Raw genomic sequence first — 23,390 nt, 5'->3', positions numbered from 1 at the left:
ACCGCCTGTTGCTCCTCTCAGGTTATTTCGTGCAGGGAACGATGTCGCTATTTTCCTACGCCTCCCATCGCTTGCCTGGGAGATACGGGGTGCTGGGTGCTGGCACCCACGCCGTGAGTAACGCCGAGAGCTCCCCAGAGCCGCCAGCGCTCCCTCGTCGGCTCACCCGAGGCAGCAGCGGGGGGATTTCCAAGGGACGCGCAGCCAACGGCACCCGCAGCGCGGGGACGGCGCCGCTGCCGTCCCCGCGTTCCCAGGCCGTCCCGCTCAAATTGCTGCCTTCTGGTTTCCAAGGCTGGGGCTGAGCCAACAGCAAAGCCAAGGCCAGGCTCGAGGCTTGTTTTCTGCCCGCTGCACGTAGCTCCGTTTATGCTTGAGCTAAGGTGCGGCAAACTACTCGGCGGGGACGTTTGTACACCTTCAGACCGCTTAAACCGCTATTCATTTCCATGGCTGTTGATAGCGTTGAAAAATTATCTAGCAGATAGCTGGAGGAATTTTCTGCCTGTTATATCTGGTCCAGGCTGCCCGCTCAGACTCTCTTGACCTGCCGTTTTCATGCGCTTACAGGGAGTACGGCCAGAATGGATTGTTTCTGCTTCGTGCAGAAGTATTTAAGTAATAGAAAAACGACACTCAAGTAACGAGGGTGGCAGCGCAGCCGTAATTAAAGGACCAGGCAACGCAGCCTCTGGATGGGGCAGGTATTTCGGCCTGGCAGAGCACCAGGGCTCGCGGCAGCCCGTGCCCATGGCCGGCCCGCCCGCGCGTGCAGGGGGGAGACGTGCCATATGCCGCCGCGTCCGCAGCTGTGTTTGCACATGCACGCGCCCCTGGGCGAACATTATCCCCGTCCTCCGAACTTGCCAACGAGCTCTGAAACCCCTCCGCAGCACTACAGCAAGTGAGAGCCTTTTTATAAACACGCAGAGAGCCGAGTTTGGCATCTGCTCCCATAATGATATGGCAGATCATTACAACTTGTGACATCCCACTATAAACAGAAAGCTGTAAAACCCTGTAATTTAGAAAGCTGCATCAGGTACTCATGTGTTTTGCATAATCCGAAAGAGAGTGGCTTTCAGGCTGAGTTTTCCTTTCCCTTTGCCTTTCTTTGCCTGCTTTCCTCGTCTTCCCTTCTGGTTGACATGGTTACGGCAATCCTGAGGAGGGGTAACGGGACGCGGCACGTGTGTGCCGGTAGGCTCAGAAATCCACCGACGCCTCCTGGAAAAGTACGAAAAGCACGCTGTTGAGAGACAATTCAGCTGCTTCGCCTTCTCGCGCCTCTCTCCCTCTCTTCCTGATTCCCAAAGAGGCGTTTGCACGAGGACGTCGCTGTCTCTCCCGCAGCTTTCCGCCCGCTGCTGCCCTTTCCCTACGCACACCCTGACCGCTCTGCTTGTGCCCCCAGAGCCGCTTCTGCTGCGCCCCGCTGCCGCGGCAGAGGAGACCCGGGCTTCGGGTGGGGAGATAACTGGCGGCGGGAGCAAGCGCTTACAAAACACAGACAGATGGAGGCAAAATTGTCCCTAAATTGAATGTTTTTCACAGTTCTTCCAAGCCGTGCCTGCAGTACTTTAAGATTATTCTCTCCCGGGGGGCCTCATAATAGCTGTAAATACTCGGAATAGCTTTCAAGGCTAGCCTTATGACAGTTCAGTTCTCAAGAAAATATATGCTAATGTGCATCACCGTCATTATCTGGGAGACCTCACCGCAGATGCTTTTGTGTCTACGAAGAAAAGATTTCTGATTGCTGGTGTTTTGCTAAAAGTTAAATACATCCAGGCTTTGAAACTCGCTGCGAGCGCTTTGAAGCGGAACCCGCCCGGCAACGGCTCCCGTCCGCCGTACCCCAGCTCCGGGATTTGCCTAAAGACCGCGGATCAAATTTTCCAGAAGCCCTAAATCCTGCTGGAGGTCGATGGGGACGGGATGCTGTGCCGCGCCACGCCTCTCCGGCGGTGGAGAGACTTGTGCCCCACGTGCGCTGGGCAGCGACGGGAGCGCGTCCCGCCTGCTGAATCTCAGAGTTTGTAGCTATGATCCATTTTCACAGGCTTTCTCATTCAGACATCCATGGAGCTTGGGCGATATACCTCCGGGTTTTGCAGAAAGCGCAAGAGACAAACGAGCTATCGGAAGCGGGTTTCCGTAGAAAGAGGAGCGGGTTCTGCAGCTCGGGCACACGTGGCCTCCTCGCTCCATCTCCCGGAGAGTTTTGTACCTTGTCACCAGCACTGACATGCAACAAAATGGAAACAAGGCTATTTAAAGGTTCCCGTACAGTATGGTGCTTAAAAAAACCCATGCTCAAGCGTAAATGTCAATGGGTCTACGCCTGTAGAGCAGGCACATAGTAAGCTATTTTACTTAATTGAGGCTGAAGGCACTGAAAGGGAAAGAAGAAATAAATCAGGGAGCCGTGCAAATGGAAGCAGCAAAGCCCCAGCAGATTTACCGCGCCTGCTCTGGCACAAGGTTGCTCGAGGTGGCCTGACGCAGGCCAGCGTCGGCGGAGGCATCCGCGGGTCGTCTTTAAATCAGCGCTCGCGGGCGAAGGAGTGAACGATGCTGGATCCGAAAGGAGGGTTGGGCTGGAGCGTGGGCCACGTCGGAGGCGACGCAGCCGTGGCCGCAGGGATGTCCTCGGGAGGAGCGGCGCTCCTGCCAGAGCAGGAGCTCAAGCCTGAGCCCAAAGCTTGAACCATCTTCCCTTCTGAGATGGGTTTGCAGCTCCCCTTGGTGGAGGTAAGCGGGGGGACAAGGGAGGCCCTGTACAGGAGTCGGAGGAGGACTTTTAAGGTCCTGTGGAAAAAGAAGCCCTCGCTGCCCCGAAAGGCTCCCCAGAAGCGATTACACCGATCCGTGCAGGGTTTGGGGATACTTGCATCAGTCTTGAGCGTGGGATGTTGGTTACAGCTGTCTCGGTACAGTGGTTTCGACAGTAATCAAATTCTTCCATCCCCGGGGGGGAAAACAAGGGCACTGAGCTTGCAGGGCAACCCAGTTCCTCCAGGAACCGCTGCCGGGGGGTCAGCTCTCCGGCATCCCCCTGCTCTGCGGGGACCGGGTCTCTCACAAGCTCTGAATTAGCCCTGAAATTCCTCTCTCCCGTTCTTCTGAAGTGTCCTTTGCTTTCAAACTGTGTTTATCATGCATGATTGATATTTGCCATTACGATGTACCGGGAACATGCACAGCATCACTCCGCTGGGATGCGCCACTCTTCCCGCAAACACATCCATCAGGGCTGTGAGAGCCACGCCGGCAAGAGGGCAACGGAGGAGCCGTCCCGGGGGAGGGAGAAAGGCCGGAGTCCCACCAGGGATCTCGCTGCCCGCCTGTGGGCTTGGGGAGCGCAGGGAGAAGCAGGGATTTAAAGGTTCCCCCTGTTACGGTGCGGCAGAAAGCCTTTCCCTGCGCGCCAGACCCGGGGCATCGCTGCCATCAGACAGGCTGAAGGATGCCGTCTGCACTCCAGCACCCCTGGGCTGCGAGTGCCCTTGAAAGATGGCTGAGAAATCCTTGATGAGAGCGAGGGGAAGGAGGGCTCTGGCGTGCTCGGCTTCTGCAGCCAAGGGGAAGGTGGGAGATCAGCACGCGCGGAGAGCCAGAAACGCCGCGGTCTTTAGCAGATGGAGATAGCAGGGGAAGTATCGATCCCGATTTCCCTTCGCTGTCATTTGAGAGGCGATGGCTGGAGGACTGCATTATCCTTCTGATCCATGCCTGTGTGCGTGCACGCCAGGAGGAGGTGGGATGTGATTCATCAAGCAATGCTTCTCACAGTCCTGAGGTACCAGAAGTAAAATGAACTCAGCTAAACAATTCGAGGGCCTGATGCTCATCCCCAGATGAGAGCTCTTGGGCTCCGGCAGAGGAAGAGGCTCTTGTGGAGGGCCGTGGGAATCACCCCCACGCCACGAGGCAGCCCAGAGAGGATGCCCATGCCCCAAGGGAAGCGGCTGGCCACAGCATCCCACCGGGGCTGCGCTCAGCTCCACAGAGGGCTCGGGTGCTGGCCGGAATTAACAGCTCCACATTGATTTTTGTTTAACTTCCCATTTATTACGATGCTGTGGATAGAGATTAACTTTTCTCGCTCGGTATTTATTATTGTTTCACCTGCTTTCAAATGGAAACCGAAGGCACTTTGATGAATGGACCGAGAGCTCTGCCCAGCTCTGCCGCACCTCCGAGGAAGGCGCCTTCCCGCACAGCCAGGATGCGGTTTGGATGCCCAAGGCGCTCCTTGAACCCGACCGAGCAGCAGGCAGTAGTCAGACCAAGCCGGCACCTCCCGCTCCCAAAGCAAATCATTAATATGCATTTCTCTGACGTACCGTAAGTCGTTCGTGGTGGAGTGCTGCCTCTAATTGATTTGAGATGCATCAGCCGAGCCTCGCGACCGGCTCTGCTGGGCCCGTATGAAATAAGTGCAACGCACTGGAAAGAGGGGAATTACTCTTGACACTGGGATTATATCTCTGCCAACAGCATCAATATTCTATTAAAGATATGTGATAATATAACACTAATTACCAATTGAGGGGCCATTAAAGGGAGCCTACAAACAGCAGTTCGATCTCACCTCTCAGATTAAAGCCACCGCAATGATTTCCTGTTCCTTGTACTTTATTTCTGTTTTTTCTGCCCATGCATAATGCAGCAATGCAAATTGCCTGCGAATACCTAGAAGATTGCTGCCTTCACCTGCCGTCCAAGGGTAACGGCTTCCTACGGCTGGATCGAGCCAGGAAGGAGATAACTCATGTCTACAAGCAGACAACAGGAGAGAGAAAAAGTCCTCTCCCGCCTCCATTTGGTCGCGAGCCTCAGGGCAACGTCAGGAACAGCCCTGACTTCACAAGAGAGGAAAACTGGAGCCGCGTGGGATGAACCGGGACCAGCCCAGCCCTGCACACCCTTCTGGAATCTCTGCATTCAGCCTGCGGAAGAAACACAGCCTTTTCTTTCCACGCTCCCACCCCGATCCCAACGGTCCTGCTGGCACCGGCAGCAGTTTCACAGAGAAGAGTCCAAAGGCCGACCGTAGCGACACTCACGCTGAAAGCCGCGCTGGAGGCCAGGCGTCCAGCACAGCGTCCGAGGCTACCAAGCGCCAGCATTTAAATGGCCCCTCCGTGCAGCACCTTAACAAGACGTTGCAAATGCCACTAACCCCACGGGGGTCTGGAGACCCCCAGCCCACCGCCACGCTCCTCTCGCTGCAGCCCCGGGGCAGCCCTTGCATCTGCCGGGGCGGCGATTCCCCGTCTCCGTAAGGACGACGATGATTTACCGCTCCCGCTGCAAAAGGAACTGCAAGGCTCGAGTACTTCCGGAGCACGAACAAGCCATTTGGGGTCTTCCAAGGCTTCTGAGCTTAAAGATGCCTGATTTTAAAGCTGTTCTTTACCGTTATTTTTTCCTCAGGCTATGGAGGGCAGACAGCCTAGGACAGCGGTACGAGGTTAATGAAATTGAAACAAAGGGTATAAACTCCAAAAACCCCACGTCATCCTGCAGGGGCAAACCTGACCCTGCCGCCAAGCCGCAGCGCCCAAAGCTGCGGAACATTTTGCAGGGCGGGGGCCTGAAAGACACAACCGGACTCCTGGGGCACCCCCGCCAGCACCGGTGCGGGCCGCGGACCCAGCCCCTTCTTGGGATTCAGTTCCTGGTGAGGAAAACAGGAACATAATAGCTAGAGAGGGAATACCTTTCCGGCGGAGAAACAGAGGAACTGGAACCTGCCTCCCGCTCCCGGCTGACGCTGACGGCACGATTCAGCTCAGAGCTACCCCTTCGGAGGGCGGCATCGAGGAGCACGCGTCTAATAAACGCCTCGTAAAGGACCAAGCGACTCTCCGCGGGACGCTACGGGAGGTGAGCTACAAGCAGGAGCTGCACCGCCCCTGCTGCCGTCGCCTCTGCGGGGCGGCCGCGGCAGAGGGAACCCCCCGAACGTTTGTTCTCCTGCGTGCAAGCGGCGCCTGCCAGCCGTGCGTTATTTTAATGAGACACAATAATATTCTACCGGTTCTACAAGCTATAGATTGAAGCCACAAAGAGAAATCGTCTGAACCTCAGTATGATCAATCTTGTCAAAACATGTTCATTTAATCCCGTACAAATGAAAGGAAGATGTGCTTAAAATGTCATCCTTGGGGTCTGGGAACCAGGTTCCTATAAATCAGTCAACCCAGGTAAACCGTATTATTTAGGATCTATTTGACAGCAGACGAGCTGAAAACGTTTTTAAACTATGCACACAAGGTTTACATCATCTCAGATGTAAAAATTATAGGGTTTTTTTTTTTTCATTTCACCTCCCCGTGACTAAGCACCCACCACGCGGAGGTACACGGGGAGAAGATGGATAGGCGGAGGTTACACGGGGACGCACACGACTCACGGAGAAGCGAACGTGCAGGTAAACCCAGGGACTAATAAGCTCAGAGATCTGACGAGAAAGGACTCAGAAACGTCAGGCGATACCTTATTCTGCGGCGGGGATTCAGCCCTCGCCCAGCAGAGGCACTTCTGCTGCCAGGACCCAGCACCCAGGCGCACCCCGAGACCCCCCCGAGGCGCGGCGGACCCCAGCCCATGGCGAGCGACCGGTGCTGCCGGGACAGGCGGCGGCTGCGAACGCGCTGCGGCAGCACCGTCCCCAGGAGCGACGCCGGGGGACAACGCGGACGCCCTTGCTTGCAGCAAGTTCACTGCTCTCCGGCAACAAACGCATAAAAGAACATTCCTGGGACCACTTTCTGTGACGCCTACGGAAAGGACTGACCTCGCAGCCCAGCTCTGGAGCGGGGGGCCAACCAGCAGCATCAATTTTCTTCGTACCGCTGGGTGAAGCACTTCCCCTCCTGAATCTCGTTTAGCTTGTGGGCTCACTAACCTTCACCCTCGCCAGAGGTACCTCAGGCGGCATCCCCTGACGTCCAGCTGCCCAGAGGAACTTATGGCGCCTCCCGCAACAAGTACCCCGAGCTGTGCCCCCCCGAGGCCCCTTCCTGGGGACCGAGGTGGTGGGCCGGCCTTTTTTGGGTGAACACCCACGTGCCCAGTTCACAGAAAAGAAGTCTGACAGCTACGACGACGGACAGGGATCGGTTGGGTTCTTTATTGGTTCTGAAGGTGCTTATATTTAAAACAATTTGTTAGGCTCCCCGTGATTTACTGCCGCGCTGGAAAATGGGGCTGAGTATTGATTCTTTGCCTTTTCTATTGCAAATGAGCGTAATGTTTTATAGTATGTCAGAATAATAGCAGCGGGCACTTTATCAATGTCAAATGTTAAAAATGATCAGCTATTGTGATGTAGGAGATTAAATATGAAAGCTTGATGGGTATATAAAAGCAAAATGGCAATAATAAAGGGATTTTTATGTTCAACTCGTTGCTCTCCCGAATCTACCTGGGGAGCTATTAGAACCAATTGTGCTGATCAGTGACATATCACCATGGGTTAAAGGACAGCAAAGTGCTGGGTTTAACTCCCCGGGGGGTCTTTATGTGTTGCTCAGCTGCTATGGGGGCTGAAAGTTGAGCCCTGCCCTTCCCTGCCAGGACCCTTTGCAGAGTTTCGCAACCCCCCTTGGCGGCGGGAGCTCCGCCAGGCCGTGCAGAGCCACGCAGCCTCCTGGAGCCCGTCTCTCCCCAGAGGGGACGAGCCGCCGGGAACAGAGTTCCTTGGAGCTTAAGGGCTCCAAGACCGCAAAGCCAGGGGGGTTTAGGGCTGCCTGCGCAATGCAAACAGACCCCTCTCTGCAATTAGCCCAAACCAGACCCGAAAACCCTGTGTTTCTCGTTGTTCCCACACTTCTGTAACCCAGACAAGCAAATTAATTGCAGAGTCACTTAACATATTGATTGGAAAGCAGAGGCTCAGTAACTAATGCAAAGCATTCAGCTAGGACGCGGCCCCCGGGACTCGCAGCGTTGGGTTTTGGCCGTCACTAAAAATGGTGTGCAAGATGCAAAGTACACCCACGTGGTTTCTTTAAACTCAAAGAGGGGAGACCTTTCCATGAGGATACGTTCAAGACTCGCTGGCCCTTAAATTTTTAAAATCTGAAGCACAAGCTTCTGCCAAGCACCGCTGTTCTCCACCAAGCAAAGCCCAATGAGCTGAGCCGGTTTAAGCAGGCTGCTGAAATAGCTGTGGGAGAGGCAGTCGCTGAGAGGAAGCTGTCTCAAGAGCAGAGAAGAGCTTCCCGCAGCAGAAGTGCACGGTGGAAACCTCGAGAGGAGCCTGGGCCCGACAAGCACCAAAGAGCCTTGCCTCCACGCCCGATGCCGTGCTCGCTCGCTGCCCTGCCTTCTCCATCGCCTTGCCCAGACAACGTGCTACAGGTCCGCTAGCGGCTGCCTTGCCGCAGCCCTCTTATCAAACACGTCTAAAAATAATCCTTCCTCTCCGCTCCTGTCGCCTCTCCCGCACGCAAACCTTCCCCTCGGCGGTAAAATTAAGGAGCGGTTACATTAGAGAAGGCGGCAATTTGGCTGGAGAGGGTCGCGGTTGCCTGGACAGGTGGAAATGAAAAGATCTGCCCAGCGGAGAAGCAGCGCGCGGGAGTTGTTTGCTTCGGAGCCGGGCGACGGGCACGGGCAGCCGCTCGAAGCTAACGCAAGACGCGGGCGCGAAACGGCTGCTGCGGCGCACGCCGTGGACCGTCGCCATCGCGGCAGCTGTCAGCGGCAGCGAGGGGGCGCGGGGGACGGCGAGGCTTTTCATGCCGACTTCTGGCGGAGTGACAGGTTCCTGGGCTGGGAGCGAAGCGAGGCTCCTGCCTGCTCACGCAGGAGGAGCGCCAGAAAGACGCGTCGCTGGCACCGCCGCGTTCGCTGCAGACAAGAGACGCTCCCCGAGCGCATCCTTCCCGGCGCCCTGGGGGGAATCAGCTGCTGCGGCTGCTTTTGATCCGTCCCCCGAGACCCAGCGCGCTCCCGCTCCCCGTGTCAGAAAAACCAGCCAGACAGAGAAGGAAAAACTTTCAGAACTCCATCGGTAGAGACGACTTCCACTAGCAATCATTAATAGTCTCCCCAACACTTTATAACAAAGGAAGGGTGGGAAAAAAAAAATAAATAAAGCCCAATAATTCTTGAAGCCTGGACTCCAATTAATTTTTTTGAGTTGTCGGAAGCAAGAGGAAAAAAAATGCACAGGCGGGACAAATGTTCTCCTAATTACCTAAACACTTTATTAACCAACGCTAATTAAAGCATTTCTTGGAGTCTGACAAACGTCTGGATTTCTCAATTTAGAAGTTAGTTTTGACTCCAGTAATTTATACAGCGTTGGAAAGTTACAGGGGGGAAAATATCTTTCAACTAATGTTTTTTTATTAAAGCCGACAGCAACAATTAGTTATTTGCTACTAATGGGGCAGCCCCTGGAGGGAAATTTGCCGAGATGGATGGCTTGGGCTCACGCCAGCAGTAATTGGTCTGAGCCTTGGTCAGATGCTGGCAGGTTGTCCCGAGCCCAGCATCCCCCTTCGGTCCCTGCCTCCAGGCGCCCGGGCCGGCCCCATGCCACGAACCGCAATTGGGCTTCAGCCGATAAAAGTCACGCTTTGGAGAAGGAGCCGCTGAGCCCCAAGTCCGGCAGGAACGGCAGCAACTCGGTTTCTCAGCAAACGAAGCTGGAAGTCGGGAATCGCAGCTGCAGGTTTCCTGGGAGCGCCTGTTTTGCAGGGAGCAAGCGCTTTGTCCGGTGCGCTCCTGGCAGGCGGTCGTTGCCCGATTAGTGACGAGCCACTCGCTCCGAGTAGAAGTAATCCACATTAAAAACTCCATTCGTTTTCTTCCAGAGAATAATTGATCGTCTTTTTAAAGGACCCGCGCAAAAAGCCTTGGGCCTGAATGTAAAGCTTCATCCGGCAAAGAGAAGGTGGGTTTAACGCTGAACAGTTACCCCAGACTTTTACATTGCTGTTTCTCGCCAATCCCCAGCCACTGGAGTGAACCGACCGCAGCTCTTCTTTAAAGTAGGCTGCTAGTTTCAACAGACACCAAAAAAGCCCCAAACATGGGAAACTAACGAGCTGCGCGGATTCGGAAATCAGAACGCGAAGGAAGAGGAGCCAGATTTTTCTTTTCATCTTGTTTTTTTGAGCTTGACACATAATTTTGGATGCTTGGGTTGTAAATACCTTTTGTTCCTCATCCTTCCCATAAACGGCACACGATCCCGTTTTAGAGCAAACGGAACGGAAAAGGGGGAAAGCGAGAGAAATGGGATGATCTAGGGGGGAAAGAAAGTAGCTGCGGTGGAAAGCTAACGGAATGACAAACGTAACCCCGCGCAGACAAACTAAGGGTATTTGGTGTTCGACAGAGAGGGGAGGGCAGGCCAAGGGCGAAGCCAAGGGTCCAGGTCTCGTCCTTGGCCTCCCACATCTCCGCCTGCTCCACGCCTCTTCTCCCAGGCTGATGCCCGAGCCCACGCGGGATTACAGGTGTCGCGAAGGGGGGCTGCCCCGAGCCCCCTCTGCAAAGCGGCACCGGCCACGCGGGCTCTGTGCCACAGGGATGCGTTTCCGCGGGGTTAAACAGATCGGCCACGTCGTGAAACCTTCCCGCAAGCACCCAGAGAGGCTCTCCGCAGCCTGGCGTGGAAGGGCCTATTTCCCTTCTCTTTCTTTTTTTTTTCCCCACAAGAGATTGAGGAGAGACGTGCCATAGGCTGAGAAAGGCATTTAAACCACGCTCGCAGGGGAGGTTAACCAGGAAGCCTTGACAGGTACGCTAATGCTCTGCTGTTTCAGCTGCAGGAATTGACATTAAAAGGCCTCGGTTAAAGACAGGGCTCAGTGTCTGAGCAGTGTAATGAGGTGTTTCACATCACCCCACCTTGTAGGAACGCTCATGGCTTTCCAAATGTTTTGGGTTGCGTTGGCCAACCTGAGCGCCCTCGCCCTGCCTGGGCAGCGCGGCCGTGCCCACGCGAGCTACACGGCACCGACGGGTCCTCCGTCTTGCAAAGTCCGAATCCTCTCATCCCAGACGCGAGCTCTCCACGGTCAGCGTGGACCCAAACGGCCCCACCCCACCCACCCCCACCCCTGCCCGCGCGCCTCGGGAGGGGCTTTGCCTGGCGCAGCATCGCCCCTTCTTCTCTTCGCCTTCTTTACTCCCATTCCTCCGGAAAACAAATTAGCGTGGCACATTTTAGCAACAGGCTCTGGGGACTCACACTGCTTTGGATAAATAGATACACGAGCGAGTGTGCATTTAATATCACAAAGTCCCGGGGAACGGCACAGCATGCAGCGCTTTGCTCAACTGGAACGCCGTGTTATTTACAGGTTGCTGCGTTCCCACCCGGGAAAGCCTCAGGGTCTCCATTTCTCTTGCTCTCCTGGAAGCTGCTCGCGGAGGCACTGCCGGCCTCGGTAGCATCGAGGAACAGGCAGCCGGGAACGCCAGCTCGGGTGGAAACAGGCCGCTTTTGAGCTATCGTGGGGGTTCAGAAGCTCCGCACCCACGCGCTTCAACCTGGCTCGGACATCCACATCCTGCGGGAAGCCTGGAAAACGTTCCTCTGAACTTCACCGCTACGGCAAGAGCGCGGCCGGGGCGGGTAACCTTCGGCAAATCCCCCGCGAGACCCGTGGGTGCTCCCCGGGCTGCGTCCCCTGCGCCAGCCCCGCCACCCCCCGCGTCCCCCGGGCTCCCCGCGAGGCTCCCCAGAGCCCTGCATGCTCCAGAAAGGGAACTCAGCCGCAGAAAACCCACTTGATTTTAAAGCTTTTAAGGGAATATTGAGAAGAATGGAAAGGGGTTTTGATCTTTTTTTTTTCCCCAACCTCAAAAAAAAAAAAAGCTTTTAAAATAAATAGCTGACAATGTCTCTTATTTGAGTAATTCTTTGCCAGCAATAAATGTGTCACTCTAAAGTGCTTTATTTAGGAATGAAAAAATGTTTTTCTTTGTAGAATGCTCCACATTACATCAAGTTAAAGGCTGGAAGCGAAATTCTCCTGCTCTCGCCGCATACCCTCCCTCCTCGATACATTCATATATTCTCCTATAATCCGATCTGGGTTATAAAAATATATAAAAAAAGAAAAAAAGAAAAAAAACAGAGAGACATCTGGCTCTCCCACGCATCTGACATTTCCCTTTATGCCTGGTTTAACTTTTTTATGACTGCCTAGGTTCGCTTCATTGGAGAATTTCTCCCTTCAAATGAGTTTCCTGTTTTATGTTAGAGATTTTCCTTTAGACAAACCTAGTAATTTTTCAAGCTAAAATGTGTACGCTTTAAGTACTTAGGAAGTTTAAGGATCCGACCGATGGGGACTTAAATCTGAGTTTATTCGCACTGGAGTCCCCGCGTCCAACTGATGCTTTTCTTTTTTAAAACGAAAAAAAAAAAGAGGAGAGGGGCAAGAGAGAACCCGGCATATTTTTCACTTGTTTTACAGTAGAAAAAAAACCAACCCAAACTGTCAGTTCAGTGAGTAATTCATTAGTGCCTGCTCACACATCGAAGCCTTTACGTGCTAATGCCGGGGGAAGGCAGTACCTGAGCCTTCCCGAGCAGAAAATGAAGAGGGGGCTGTCGTGGTCTCCTCGCTATTGACTGCTCTGGGGCCACCTTTTACCGGGGCCCATGGGCGGGGTGCCCGGAGCCCCAGCTCTGCCCACGACTGCACCGCTGCATCCCTCCCATACCCGTCTCCTCCTCCCCTCGGCTCCCTGCTGACGTCGAGCTCTTCCAACACAAGATCGCGTAATGAACGAAAGCAGGACAAGTCCTACTGTTCGGTAATAAGGAGGGGGAAAAAATAGATTAAAAAAGGCCGGGACTTGAAAGACCAGAATTATTTCTCGAATAGAGTGGGGAGGAAAAGCAGCCCGACGCGCCGTACGGCAGCGGGGAAGGAGCGCGGTGCAAACGTGTGTGCCGGCGCGCGGCGCGCCGGTGGCCTGGAGCAGCTGGGAGCGCTGTCAGGGAGCCTTCCGCCTCTGAAGGGCTCTGAAAGGCGCCAGCAACAGCGCACGAGAAGCCCCATCTGTGTCACCGCAGGCCGGGGAAAGATGCCGCCGAGGCCACGGGGTCTTTCTTAAAGGCAACGTCCCCAGAACAAGACCGCCAAAGCCAGATAAATCTCTTTCGTTCTGAAAGGCGCTGAAAAAAGGCAGGAGAGCAAAGCTTTCGGGAAGAGCAACAAGCCAGGTTTGGAGAGGTCTCCTCCTCCTCGGAGCCTGCTTCACTGGCTTCGGTCACAGGCCCTGGAGCCGCTCCAGCTCTCCGGCCACACAGCAGAGCCCAGGCACCCTCCTCTGCCTCACCGGAGGTTCCCCCCGTGGGCCGCCCGAGGAGCTGCCAGCACGTGCTGCTGGGGGCGCGGGCCAGCGTTTCCCCCCTCTCCTCCCTGTGGCTGGAAGTCTAGAACGGATCCATCGCGTTTTGCTGCAACTGAGCACAGAAATCGCTAGCCCCTACCCTCCGGCTAATCCTGCGGATTGTTTGAGAAGAGGCTTTTTCTGACAAACGCACTTCCATTTGCATCCCTGTTCCTCCTCTGAGAGCAAACCTGGGTGGCTGCATGCCCCCCAGGACCGGGGCAATGCCACCAGCGCCCCGGGGGGCTCCCGTGTCCCCCTGCCCACCGCCAGGAGAGCGCGGCTGGGGGCCAGGGGACTCTTGCAGACCTAATTCCGGCAGAGGCTCCGCTTTCGGGTTTCGTCCAAGTGCCTAATTAAATTTTCAGAGCGCTAACTGCCTGGGATCCAACACAAATAGCTGCAGAAGCCAGAGGGGAGGCAGGGAAAGGATGGAAGGGGGGGTGGGGAAAGGAGGGAGAAGCTGCGAATAAATAAATTAATTAAACAAATAAATAGGGAGAGAAATAACAGAGGGAAAACAAACTAAAACCACCAGCAGCCCTGGCCGCCCGAGCACTCATTAGCAGCGGGAGAAGAGGGAAGGGAAGTGTCTCGTTGTCTGGGGCTGTCATCCTTCATCCTGACGAGCACTTAGAGAGTCGCGACCCCTTTCAGCATCTCCATACAGACAATCGGCCCCTCGCATCGGTCACTGCCGCTCGCTCGCCGCATCCCCGCCTTATTACAGAGATACGCGGGAAGAAGGATATTATATCATCGGCAAGCGGGGAGGTGGGGAAGGCTGCTGCCCACGCCCCCCCCCCCGCCTGCGGCCTACGCGCCGAAGGCGGGGAGGGAAGAGGAGCAAGCGGCGAAGGCCAGAGCTGCCGAGCCTCATCCCCGATTGATGCCCGCAGCCCTCGGGGTACCCCCGCCCCCCCCCACCCTGGGAAGAGGCGCAAGGAGTTAGGCACATCTATTTTTGCACATGCCTACGCGACGCTCGGCTGTCTCTGAGAGGCCGAGCTGTCAGCAAACAATGATTTCAACTGGGTCCAGAGGGAAAAAATCCAGTGTCATCTGCTGAGAAGGAGCCCCGGAGCAGTTTGTGGAGAGGCCAGCAGACGGGGGGGCTGGGGAGATGGCCGCCGCAAACGAGCGGTAGAGAAGGCGAATTTGCAACCTGCCGTGTTTTCGGCGCTCTGCAGACTGAAGCTTTCAGCTGAGGCTGCTCCCCGGCAGCACAGCTTGTTACCTTTCTGCCTGAGCTCCCTTTGTGCTTTATTATAATTTGAAAGCGTGGTTAGCGCCTGCGAGAGAGGCTGAATTGACAGCCCCAGAGCGATGCCTCCGGCGCGCTGCCCTCCCGCTCTGCTTGCTGCTGCTGTTTGCGTGTTTGCCGAGCGCTGACAATAGCAGGATCGCCACCCGGATAATGGGAGCAACCCCTGGCTCGGCGGGTTCATCGCCGAGAGGGAGGAGGACATGGCAGCCCCGGCCTTGTTCCAGCCAGGGAAAGCCACAGGAGCAGGGCGAGCGGCTGAAAACCTCTCCTTTCTAATTAACTTGGCCGCTTGATGACTCAGCAGCACAAGGAAGGCGCTTGCCAAAGGAGGGGATGCTCCGCAGAGGCTTGGGTCTGGCCTGCATCGCCTTGTAAAGCGAAACGGTTAAGCCCGTGCAGCGTGCTCGCTATGGGAATAGCTCAATCCTTCCCGACAGGCCCTCCCACTCAACCTGTTGCGGTTCACATCGGAGACAGCTCGTCTCATGCCAAAACCGGCCTCGTGCGCGCCTCAGCGCGGGCTCGCCCAGCCATGCACGTCCCTCCTCCAGTTACCCCAGGGCGTGCTGCAGCAGCGCTCTCGCGTGAGCTTTATCATGAGACAGAACGAGCGGCGTCAGCGTTGCCTCTCACTGAGGCAACAGCTCTGAACACACCGAAACGCCTCTGGATTTTCTCTGCAAACACTGCTTGTTGCCGGGAACTCGTGTGCCACTGGACTGTTGGCTCCTCGGCAACACAGAGGAAAGTTGGCCGGGTTCTTCAACACCTCTAAGGCAAACAGTGTCTAGTTATTTAAGCAAAAAAAGCAAACACATCCTTCACGGAACTGTGGAGGGGAAAGAAAGGGACGCGCCTATATCCTGTAGGAAGGCGCAGAGCATCAGGACCACCCTGGCAGCGCTGGGACAGCCTGCTCCTTCCTCCAGGGAGCCGAGCGCCAGCGGGGCTGGGGAACCAGGTAGCACGCAGGCCCCCAGTTAGCTCTGCTGCACTCATCGGGTTCATGCCCCTTCCTGGGGAGTCCAACTCAGAACACAAATTCCTTGAGAGTAATTTGTTTTTTGAACACAAAAATGCCCACGCTGACTTCTTCTGAACTAATCCTGGTTTACACCAACAGAACCTAGAAGAGCGCTAGCCCCCGCTCACATCCGTGAGCGAGACGCATGAGCCTCAGGTTTCATAACATCGGAATAATTACCTCATTTTATTCCTGGGGGCTGGAATAAGAGGAGAAATTTGGGACAGTTTGCAAATTACTCTGAGATTCACAGATGGGGCAATCTACTGTCATTCTTCAAAGCGCATCAGCTCCAACGACGCGAGCACCTCCAAAGCGCATGCCTAACCCAGTTTTCACTTGAATGCAGTTAAGTTATTCCAGCACTACAGGGAGGCTTTAAATAGCCTGTAGTCCTGCCCAGGCGCTTTCCTGTACAGAAATCCTCTTTTTCCCCCCGTCTCAGGCAAACCGGCTCTGGACCCTCCACTTCTTACCCCCCAGAAGCGTAAACCAAAGACATCAGCCGGAACACTCGCACCTTACCCCACGGCTAAAATAAACGCAACGCCAAGGTGCCTCCAGCCTTCCTAGCACCGGGGTGCCTCCCTCCCCCTCGGGCTTGCAGAAGTCCCCCGTGCCCCCCCAGCAGCCTCGGCTTCCCACCAGGCCCTGTACCAACACCCCAGCAGAAAGTACCTGCCTGCCGAAGTTCGCCCGCCAGCAGGAGGAGGACCGAGCGCAGGCTTTGCGAGCCGAGGAGGAGACGTCCATCTCTGTGCCGAGGCTGGAGCAGAGGGAAGCTGTCGGGGGGCCACGTCCATGCTCCGCACGGGCAGCTGCAGCTCCTTCCCCGCCGAACTTGCCAAAGGCTTTGCGGGACGGAGGTGAAGCTCTAGTAATGACTGCCATTGCGCTGCGAGATTGCTGCCTGATGCCTTATCTGCCCAGAGCTATCAGCAGCCGGGATCTTATCACGCTGTAATTACCAGGCCTAGATTTGCACTAATTGCCTCTCTGGAGTAAAGTTACCTCCAATCTGTGTGTTATGGGTGCTCAGCAGGAAGCGAGTTACAACCCAATAGGTGAGGAGGGGTGATCGAAGCAGGATTAGCCGCAGCTGCCACCACGGGAACGAGGGACGGGAGGGGGGGCTCCCCGCCTGACCCTTGCCAGAGGTGTGTCTGCAGGGTCCCAGGGAGGGCAGCGCTTTTGGGAAACCCGTGCCTGTGGACTCTGTTACCGCCTGCGCACGGCCCGGAGCCGGAGGACAGGGAGGGCAGCTCGTGACCCTTGCAGCGGCTGCTCTCCGCGGCCGGATCCCGCCGGGCGGGCGGGGAGCTGCTCCGCAGCCTCCCGTTCCCACGGCCCCACCCTTGATAGGAAACCCAGCGCCAAGCCCCCCGTGCTCCCTGTGCCGGTTCCCACGCTCCACCCCGCAAAGCCCGGCCTGCCGGCCCGGTGGGCTTAGCTGGGGTCCCGCTCTGCGCGAGCGGTGCGCGGCCACCGGGCGCCGTCCGTGGGAAACGCAGAGCCAGCCCCGCGTACCTGCTGAGGTCTGGCAGCCGCGGGGCGAACCCCCCGCCAGGCTCTGCCTCTGCTCCCTCATTAGCCTCTGTCTCTGGCTTGAAGCGGTATTTAGCAGGTTAGAGCTTGGGACGCTGATTACTCCAGCAGCATGATAAAGAAAGAGATAGGTGACTGGAAACCGCCCTGCCCAGAGGTGGATAAGGAGGCAGGACCCCGGGGGCGCCCCCTCATCTCCCAGTCTGTTTGCTAACGATCCGGCTTTTGGTGGTGTTTGGCTTGTGCAATGAGATAACGCGATAACGTGATGGGCTTTCAGAGGGAAATGAATCCAAACTGGGGGTGGGGGGAACGGCGGCACTGCGGGGGAGGACGGCTCCCACGCCTGCCCGCGGGACGGGGGGGTGGGGGTGCTGGACGGCATCTCGGGGAGCGCAAGCCCGTGCCCCGGCACTGACACAGCCCCTGGGCAAAGGGCCTTTATCAGCCCGAGGAGACCCTCAGCCACAGAGGGGGTTTTGCCCTCCTTTGGCGGCCGGTTCCAGCATCGCTCCTGTAGCGATCCAACAGCTGGGCTGCGGACCTCATTTCCACTGATTTCAACTGATTTCTTCTCACGCATCCCCGTGTCCTTGGAGTGGCCAAACGCCACCTTTTCATGTCTTTTTTTTTTTGCCTAAAATACCGCATATTTTGGACGGCAGGTATCTCATGAACAAGCCCGACCCCTTCCCCTGCAAGTCGCCTTTTCCAGCTGCTCTGCAGGGACGCAGCTGTGTCCTCCTCGCACGGACAAGGTCGCGTTCTCAACGCTGCCTGCTAAAAGAGCATAATAAAATTACCTCACATGAGCAGGACGCTCCTGCTAATCACAGCTTTTTCTGGTTTCAGTGCTGCTACGCAGACCGTTTAGCTGGCCCGGTTTCACCGCTCTGCCTCCCACCCCCGCCAGCGCAGCAGCGCCGGCAGAAGAGCGCGGGGTAGACGCGGTTTCTGCAAAGGCCGCTGCGTGTCGGGCTTAAACCCCGACGGCCGCGCCGCACAGGCGGGCGGGCGGGTGGGTGCCAGCGTCCCGCCGAGCGAGGGGCCCACCCCAGACCCTTCCCCTTCGCTCTGCCGAAAACGCCGCTCCACGCCTCGCAGGAGCTGCGGGCGGCCCCGGGGGCCCGCGGCACGTCGGCGGGGCGCGGAGGGGCGCGGCTGCAAGGCGCCCCAAAAGGAAGCGCGCTGCTTAAGCACGGGAAATGACTACTCTCTTTTATTGCAGCTGCGGCTAAAAAAATAGAAAATAAGACAATCATAGAGGAGAAGCGAAGTTAAGGATTTTTTCTCCAAATCTTATTTCTTTATTGAAATGAAAACGCCTCAGAAAAATCACAGAACAATCATCTGGGCGACGGGAGCCGGTAACGCAGAGAGGGGGCCCTTCCCCGGGGCAAGAGTTTTAATAACTTCCTAGCTCTGGGAGGCTGTTAGCGAATCTCAGCTGGAAGATTTTTTTTCACCCAGCTGGATCTGGCAGTCTTGTTACACCATTAACGCGCCGAGATAATTTTTCACGAGGGGTTGGTTTGGGGTTTGTTCGATTTCCTTCCTAACAATCCTTCCAGGTAAATCGCTGTGCTTTTTCGTTTTCCGAGGGAGAAGACAGACCCTGATGTGACAGTCGCTTGTCCCGCCGGCCCAACGCACGGCAGCGCGCTTTTCCCAGCCTAGGGGTATGTTGACAGGGCTCCTTTGCCGGCCTCGGCAGATGAGCAGCAGAAGGGCTCCTGCTCGATGGCTCCGGCTGCTCCGCTGGTTGCCGTCCTCAGGCGCCGCAGCAGGATGCGGCACCAGCCGCCCGGTTGCAGCGTCCTGCTCCTTAGCTTATGTTCAAATTGGCAGATTTGGGCTGGAGAAGAAATTTTTCTTTCAGATCCCATTAACAGCAATCATAGTGGTCTGTCTGTTTTCTTTGTACCTGAAGAAATTCCTCGCTATTGCCAGGGCCTAAGGTCAATGCTTTCCTTTCTCCCGCTCTCACTGCCACACATCTGTTGTGCTTCTCTTTTTCTATAGACCTGAAGTTTGTAACAGGCACGGCGAGGTGTTTCGTGGCCTCTGGTAAATGAAGGTTTTCTGTAAACTCCTCTGAACGGTTGTGTGAATGCCTGAGATAATGGAGGACTTTATCCTGCCATCGCACTCCCTCCTAGACGCAGGAAGAATGGTCTTTGCGCATGTATAACAGGTTGGGTTTGGCTTTTTTTCTTTTCCTGCAGCTGACGACTTGGGGATTTGGTGCTCTTTTTTCCTTAAGATTTAGTTTCAAGAGCCGAGCGTGCAGAAATCCACCATGCAAACAAACCTGGGACCGCTTGGGCATGCATCCGTCTCCTGAAGGCCGTAAGTCTGGCCAGCTTCTGGTCTGATAGATCCCTTACAAAAGTAACACCGGTCGTCCGGTCGTATTTTTAGCCCTCACCAAATTATTACTGGAAAACGACCCTACAGCCAAGAGTTTCCCAGGTAACACAACTGCTGCTCTTGCGTTAGTTTTAAATGAGTTGCCTTTTAATTCTATCAAGTCTTCGCTTGGTCTTGTGGCACAGGGAAGGATAAGTACTGCTCCTGCTACAAGAAACAAAGCGACTGTGGCTGAGAAAATATGCCTGGGGGGGGCAAACTGGTGCGGACTCGCTGATACGGATGACACAGGCAGAGGGGGAACATCTCTTTCGAAGGCTGCTCCCCCGCGCGCCCCGTCCTGTCTACATGACTCATCCTTGGCTTAGAGGGATTACTTAAGAGCGACAGGGGAATCTGAGCTCCATTAAAACCAATCATTTGTCATTCTGCAAGGAGCGGTGACAAGGAGGACAATTAGCGCGAATGGGGAGGCAATGTTTATGATGCAGAGCCTCGTCCATTAGTCAAGTGTTTATCAGCGTTTGCCCATCCCTGAAGGGGAATGAGAGAGTTTGGTGGGGTCATCGAAAGGCTTCTCCATCCTTCTAAAGCGTCTCAGCTTTCATTAAAAAGTTCACAAATAAAGTCGTTCTCTGGGTGTCGTTTGCAGCAACGCCCTCCCCCGCAGCAGAAGCGGGCGCAGCGGCTGCCGCGTTCCTGCCTGCGTTTGCAGGGAGCCTGAGCCGGGTTGCCAGGTGAGGAGAGCAGCAGTCTGGGGATCCCCCACATCAGGCGTTTGCAGGGAGGGGATTGACGCATCGCCATTCTACGGAGAGGGGGGAAGAAAGCTTACGCAGACGTGCCTGCTGAAAAGCCGTTGCACTGTTAATGCCTTTAATCCTCTGAGCACGGGGCCACGGGAGGAGTTTAATTTCTTGAAGCATAGATTCAGTTTACAGATTTGGCTCAGGAGATGGATTTCTTCCAAGCAGAACAAAACCCCGGGGTCACCCTGAGAAAGCAGCATGATAGCAAAGGCCACATCCTTCCTTTCCAGGCAGCCCTGGGACCACTTCTCCCGTTCTGCAAAGACCCACCACTGACCTTTTTCATTCTTTTTTCTTTCAGTGGACAGAGGAGTTTCCCCGTGTTTGCCACATGCAGTCATCCTGCTCAGCCCAAATTTCTGAGTGAGGCCAAGACCTGGGCTTCCCGGGGACGTGTCCCATTTTCTGCTTTCTGCTCCAGCGAGCCTTCGGTGCTTTGGCAAGGGATGCGCTGTACCGTTCTCTGCCCAGAGCACCTCTTCCATCAGCCTCGCTCCGGGCTCTCGGTTGTTTGTTATACCTGTGGGTGGATGCGGGACTCTTTGATCATCCGGGATTACTGCCGCATTAGCAGCTTTCAAACAGAAGTGGATGCTCTGGATACAAAAGTGGGTCACGTACAGTGGTGAGCTGGAGATGCTTTAATGTACAGGGAAAGGGGGGAGGCTGGGAGAGAATGGAGGAACTGATGGTGCATGCAGGAGATCAAGGCACAAACCAGCTTCTCCCCTGCCCAGCGCTGAGATTCTTCCTTTCCCCTGCGCGCAGGCGCCGGCCCCGCAGCGCTCTGCACCAGGGTACGGGATGGCAGGAGTTGCTGGGAGGTGGGAATCGTGCCCGGCCGCATCCCCGTCACCTATTCCCTCAGATGTGTTCTGCCACTAATGAAATAACGTAAGCGGCATCATTCTCCGTCACTTCCAGTTACACTCACGCCCCCTGCGCAGGAGCCTGCCAGCATTCCCTTCTTTGCGAGTGTAACAAACCTCTGCTATAAAAAAGGCCATTAATAATAATTACGCACAAAAAAAAAAGACCCAACTCTCTTTCTCTCATTAAAAGAATGAGCCCTAAAAACTAAGTTTCATAATTGAACAGCTTTCTACTTTGGAGACAGCACCAACCCTTCCCAGAAGTCCAGCGAGCCCCGGCGAGTGAAGACGAAACGAAGGAACGCGTCAGACAGTCAGACAGGGGTGTGAGAGACAGACCTCAGAGTCAGGAGTCGCACCAACGCCATCGCTCAAGTTCAAGGAACTACCAAAAAGGCACTAATTGGATTGAAAGGAGGCGGCAGGTGGAAAGAAACAGAGCAGGAAAACAGCTTCGGAACAAGCATCATTAGAAAGGGAAGTTTAGGCAAGCCAGAGGAGCAAGCCCCGGGCAAGGTCCTCGCCGTGGCTGTGCAGGGACAGGCAGCGCCCTGCTGGCACTGGGAAGCAGGGGAGGGAGGAGGCAAGAGGCAAGACAAATACGGATGACAGCAGGGGCATCGGCGGGGATGCTGAGCCTGGTCCGGTGCGCGCTCTCCTTTCTGCGGGCTGCGGCTGGGTTTTGAACCACAAGCATGACAAAGGGCACCAGGAGAATTAATTTAAACCATTGCTCTAGAGCAGGAAGGCTGAAGACCACGAGCCATCAGCACGGCACACGTTGCACCAGACTGTTTCCCATTTCCAGTTCATAACTATCACGCTAAAGCTTTATCAGCCAACAGGACAGACCCAGCTGCTTGAGCATCCACCGCTCCGAGTGCGTTTCCGAATGGGTCACTGAGAATTGCCACGGCCACATAACCTCCGTAAGTTATGATAACTCATTTCCCCCACCGCACACGTACCCGTGCGGGGCGGCCTTTCCTCCTGCGGCGTTCACCGCCTGGCAGCGGCCCAGCCCCAGGCGGAAAACGCTTTCACTGGGGCTTGATCGATCGCCTCTCCCATCTGCCTACTCACTCGCTGGATTAATGAGCCTTGGGATCCAGGATGTGGCAACGCGCTCTTCCTAACGGCATCGACGTGGCCTCTCCCCCCGCGGGCAGCCCAGACCCCAGGCTGTGGCCCTGCGTGCCCGGAGCATCAGGGCATCCTACGCACCGTGCCGGGCGGATGCCAGCGGCTACAACGGGTCAGAGCCTTTTCAGAAAGCAGAATATTTTGAAGAAGACAGAGAGAGACAGGGTGGGCTCAGCACCCAGGCACTTTGATGCTCCTTCTCCCACGTTCTTCTGCATTTCCAGTTTAAACTCTGTTGTGCCTTTGCTCGGATGCAAGACGTTGCCCAGGACATCTCAAAGTCCCGTGGAGACGTTGCTCACGTGCCCGGTGCGTGGAGATATCTAACCTTTAAGTGAGCCTCAGGACAGCCTGCAGCAACAGGCTGGAGGATGCTCACCCATTTTCCATGCCGGCATTTTGCCTCCCACTTCTCAAAGCGAAGCCTCTGGAGGCGAGCTGCTTTTCCTGGGCACGCACTCCACTTCTCACCGAGCCAGGCTGCAGCACCCGTGCTGGGTGCTGCAGCTGCTGACGCTATCGCTTCATATTATTGTAATATTAAAAGCAGTATCATGTTGCATAATTACAGCACAGCGCATATATAATTACCAGAAGCCCAAAGTATCCGTTTCATTATTTCCAGGCAGGGGAACACTTTGCTTTGCTCATCAGAGGCCGCGGCTTGGCTGATACACCCTCTCTGCGCTTTTCCTTAAAGCAGCTATGCAAATTGGGCCTTAATATCATTCAGATAAATGGTTTAAGGAAGAAAACGGATACAACAGTGTGTCACAAAGTTAGCATTGGGCTCAACCTCCCAAATTGGCTCAGAGAAATTAGCAGGAAGGAAGGAAGGATCAGACGAAATAATAAACCTGCTTACCTGCTCATTAATTTAATCTTTTCTTTTTTCTTCCCCTCTTCCAGCCTTGTGGTTTCTGTAACTGCAGAATAACTAGAGAACAGCAAAGTCCTAGATGAAAGGGAGACTAGGT

At 55.4% G+C, this 23,390-nt stretch overlaps 1 protein-coding gene across 7 annotated transcripts in view; it reads right to left on the bottom strand.

Annotated features, from left to right (window-relative positions):
• LOC135316641 (uncharacterized) overlaps nucleotides 1-23,390 on the bottom strand; it is a 158,167-nt gene that overhangs the window by 63,770 nt on the left and 71,007 nt on the right. For 6 of the 7 annotated variants that reach the window (XR_010375891.1, XR_010375890.1, XM_064470677.1 and 3 more), the window contains exon 3: nucleotides 23,279-23,390. Coding sequence is in view for 4 of the 7 variants with exons in the window: in XM_064470677.1 (XP_064326747.1) it covers nucleotides 23,279-23,390 (112 nt within the window). In the remaining 3 variants the exon portion in view is untranslated. The remainder of the gene's footprint in view (nucleotides 1-23,278) is intronic. The other variant, XR_010375892.1, reaches the window with a different exon arrangement.

This window comes from Phalacrocorax carbo, chromosome 21 (assembly GCF_963921805.1).
Source record: "Phalacrocorax carbo chromosome 21, bPhaCar2.1, whole genome shotgun sequence".
NCBI classification, from domain to species: Eukaryota; Metazoa; Chordata; class Aves; order Suliformes; family Phalacrocoracidae; genus Phalacrocorax; species Phalacrocorax carbo.
Note: the sequence above shows the minus strand (reverse complement) of the source record. Positions and strands in the feature narration are given on the sequence as shown.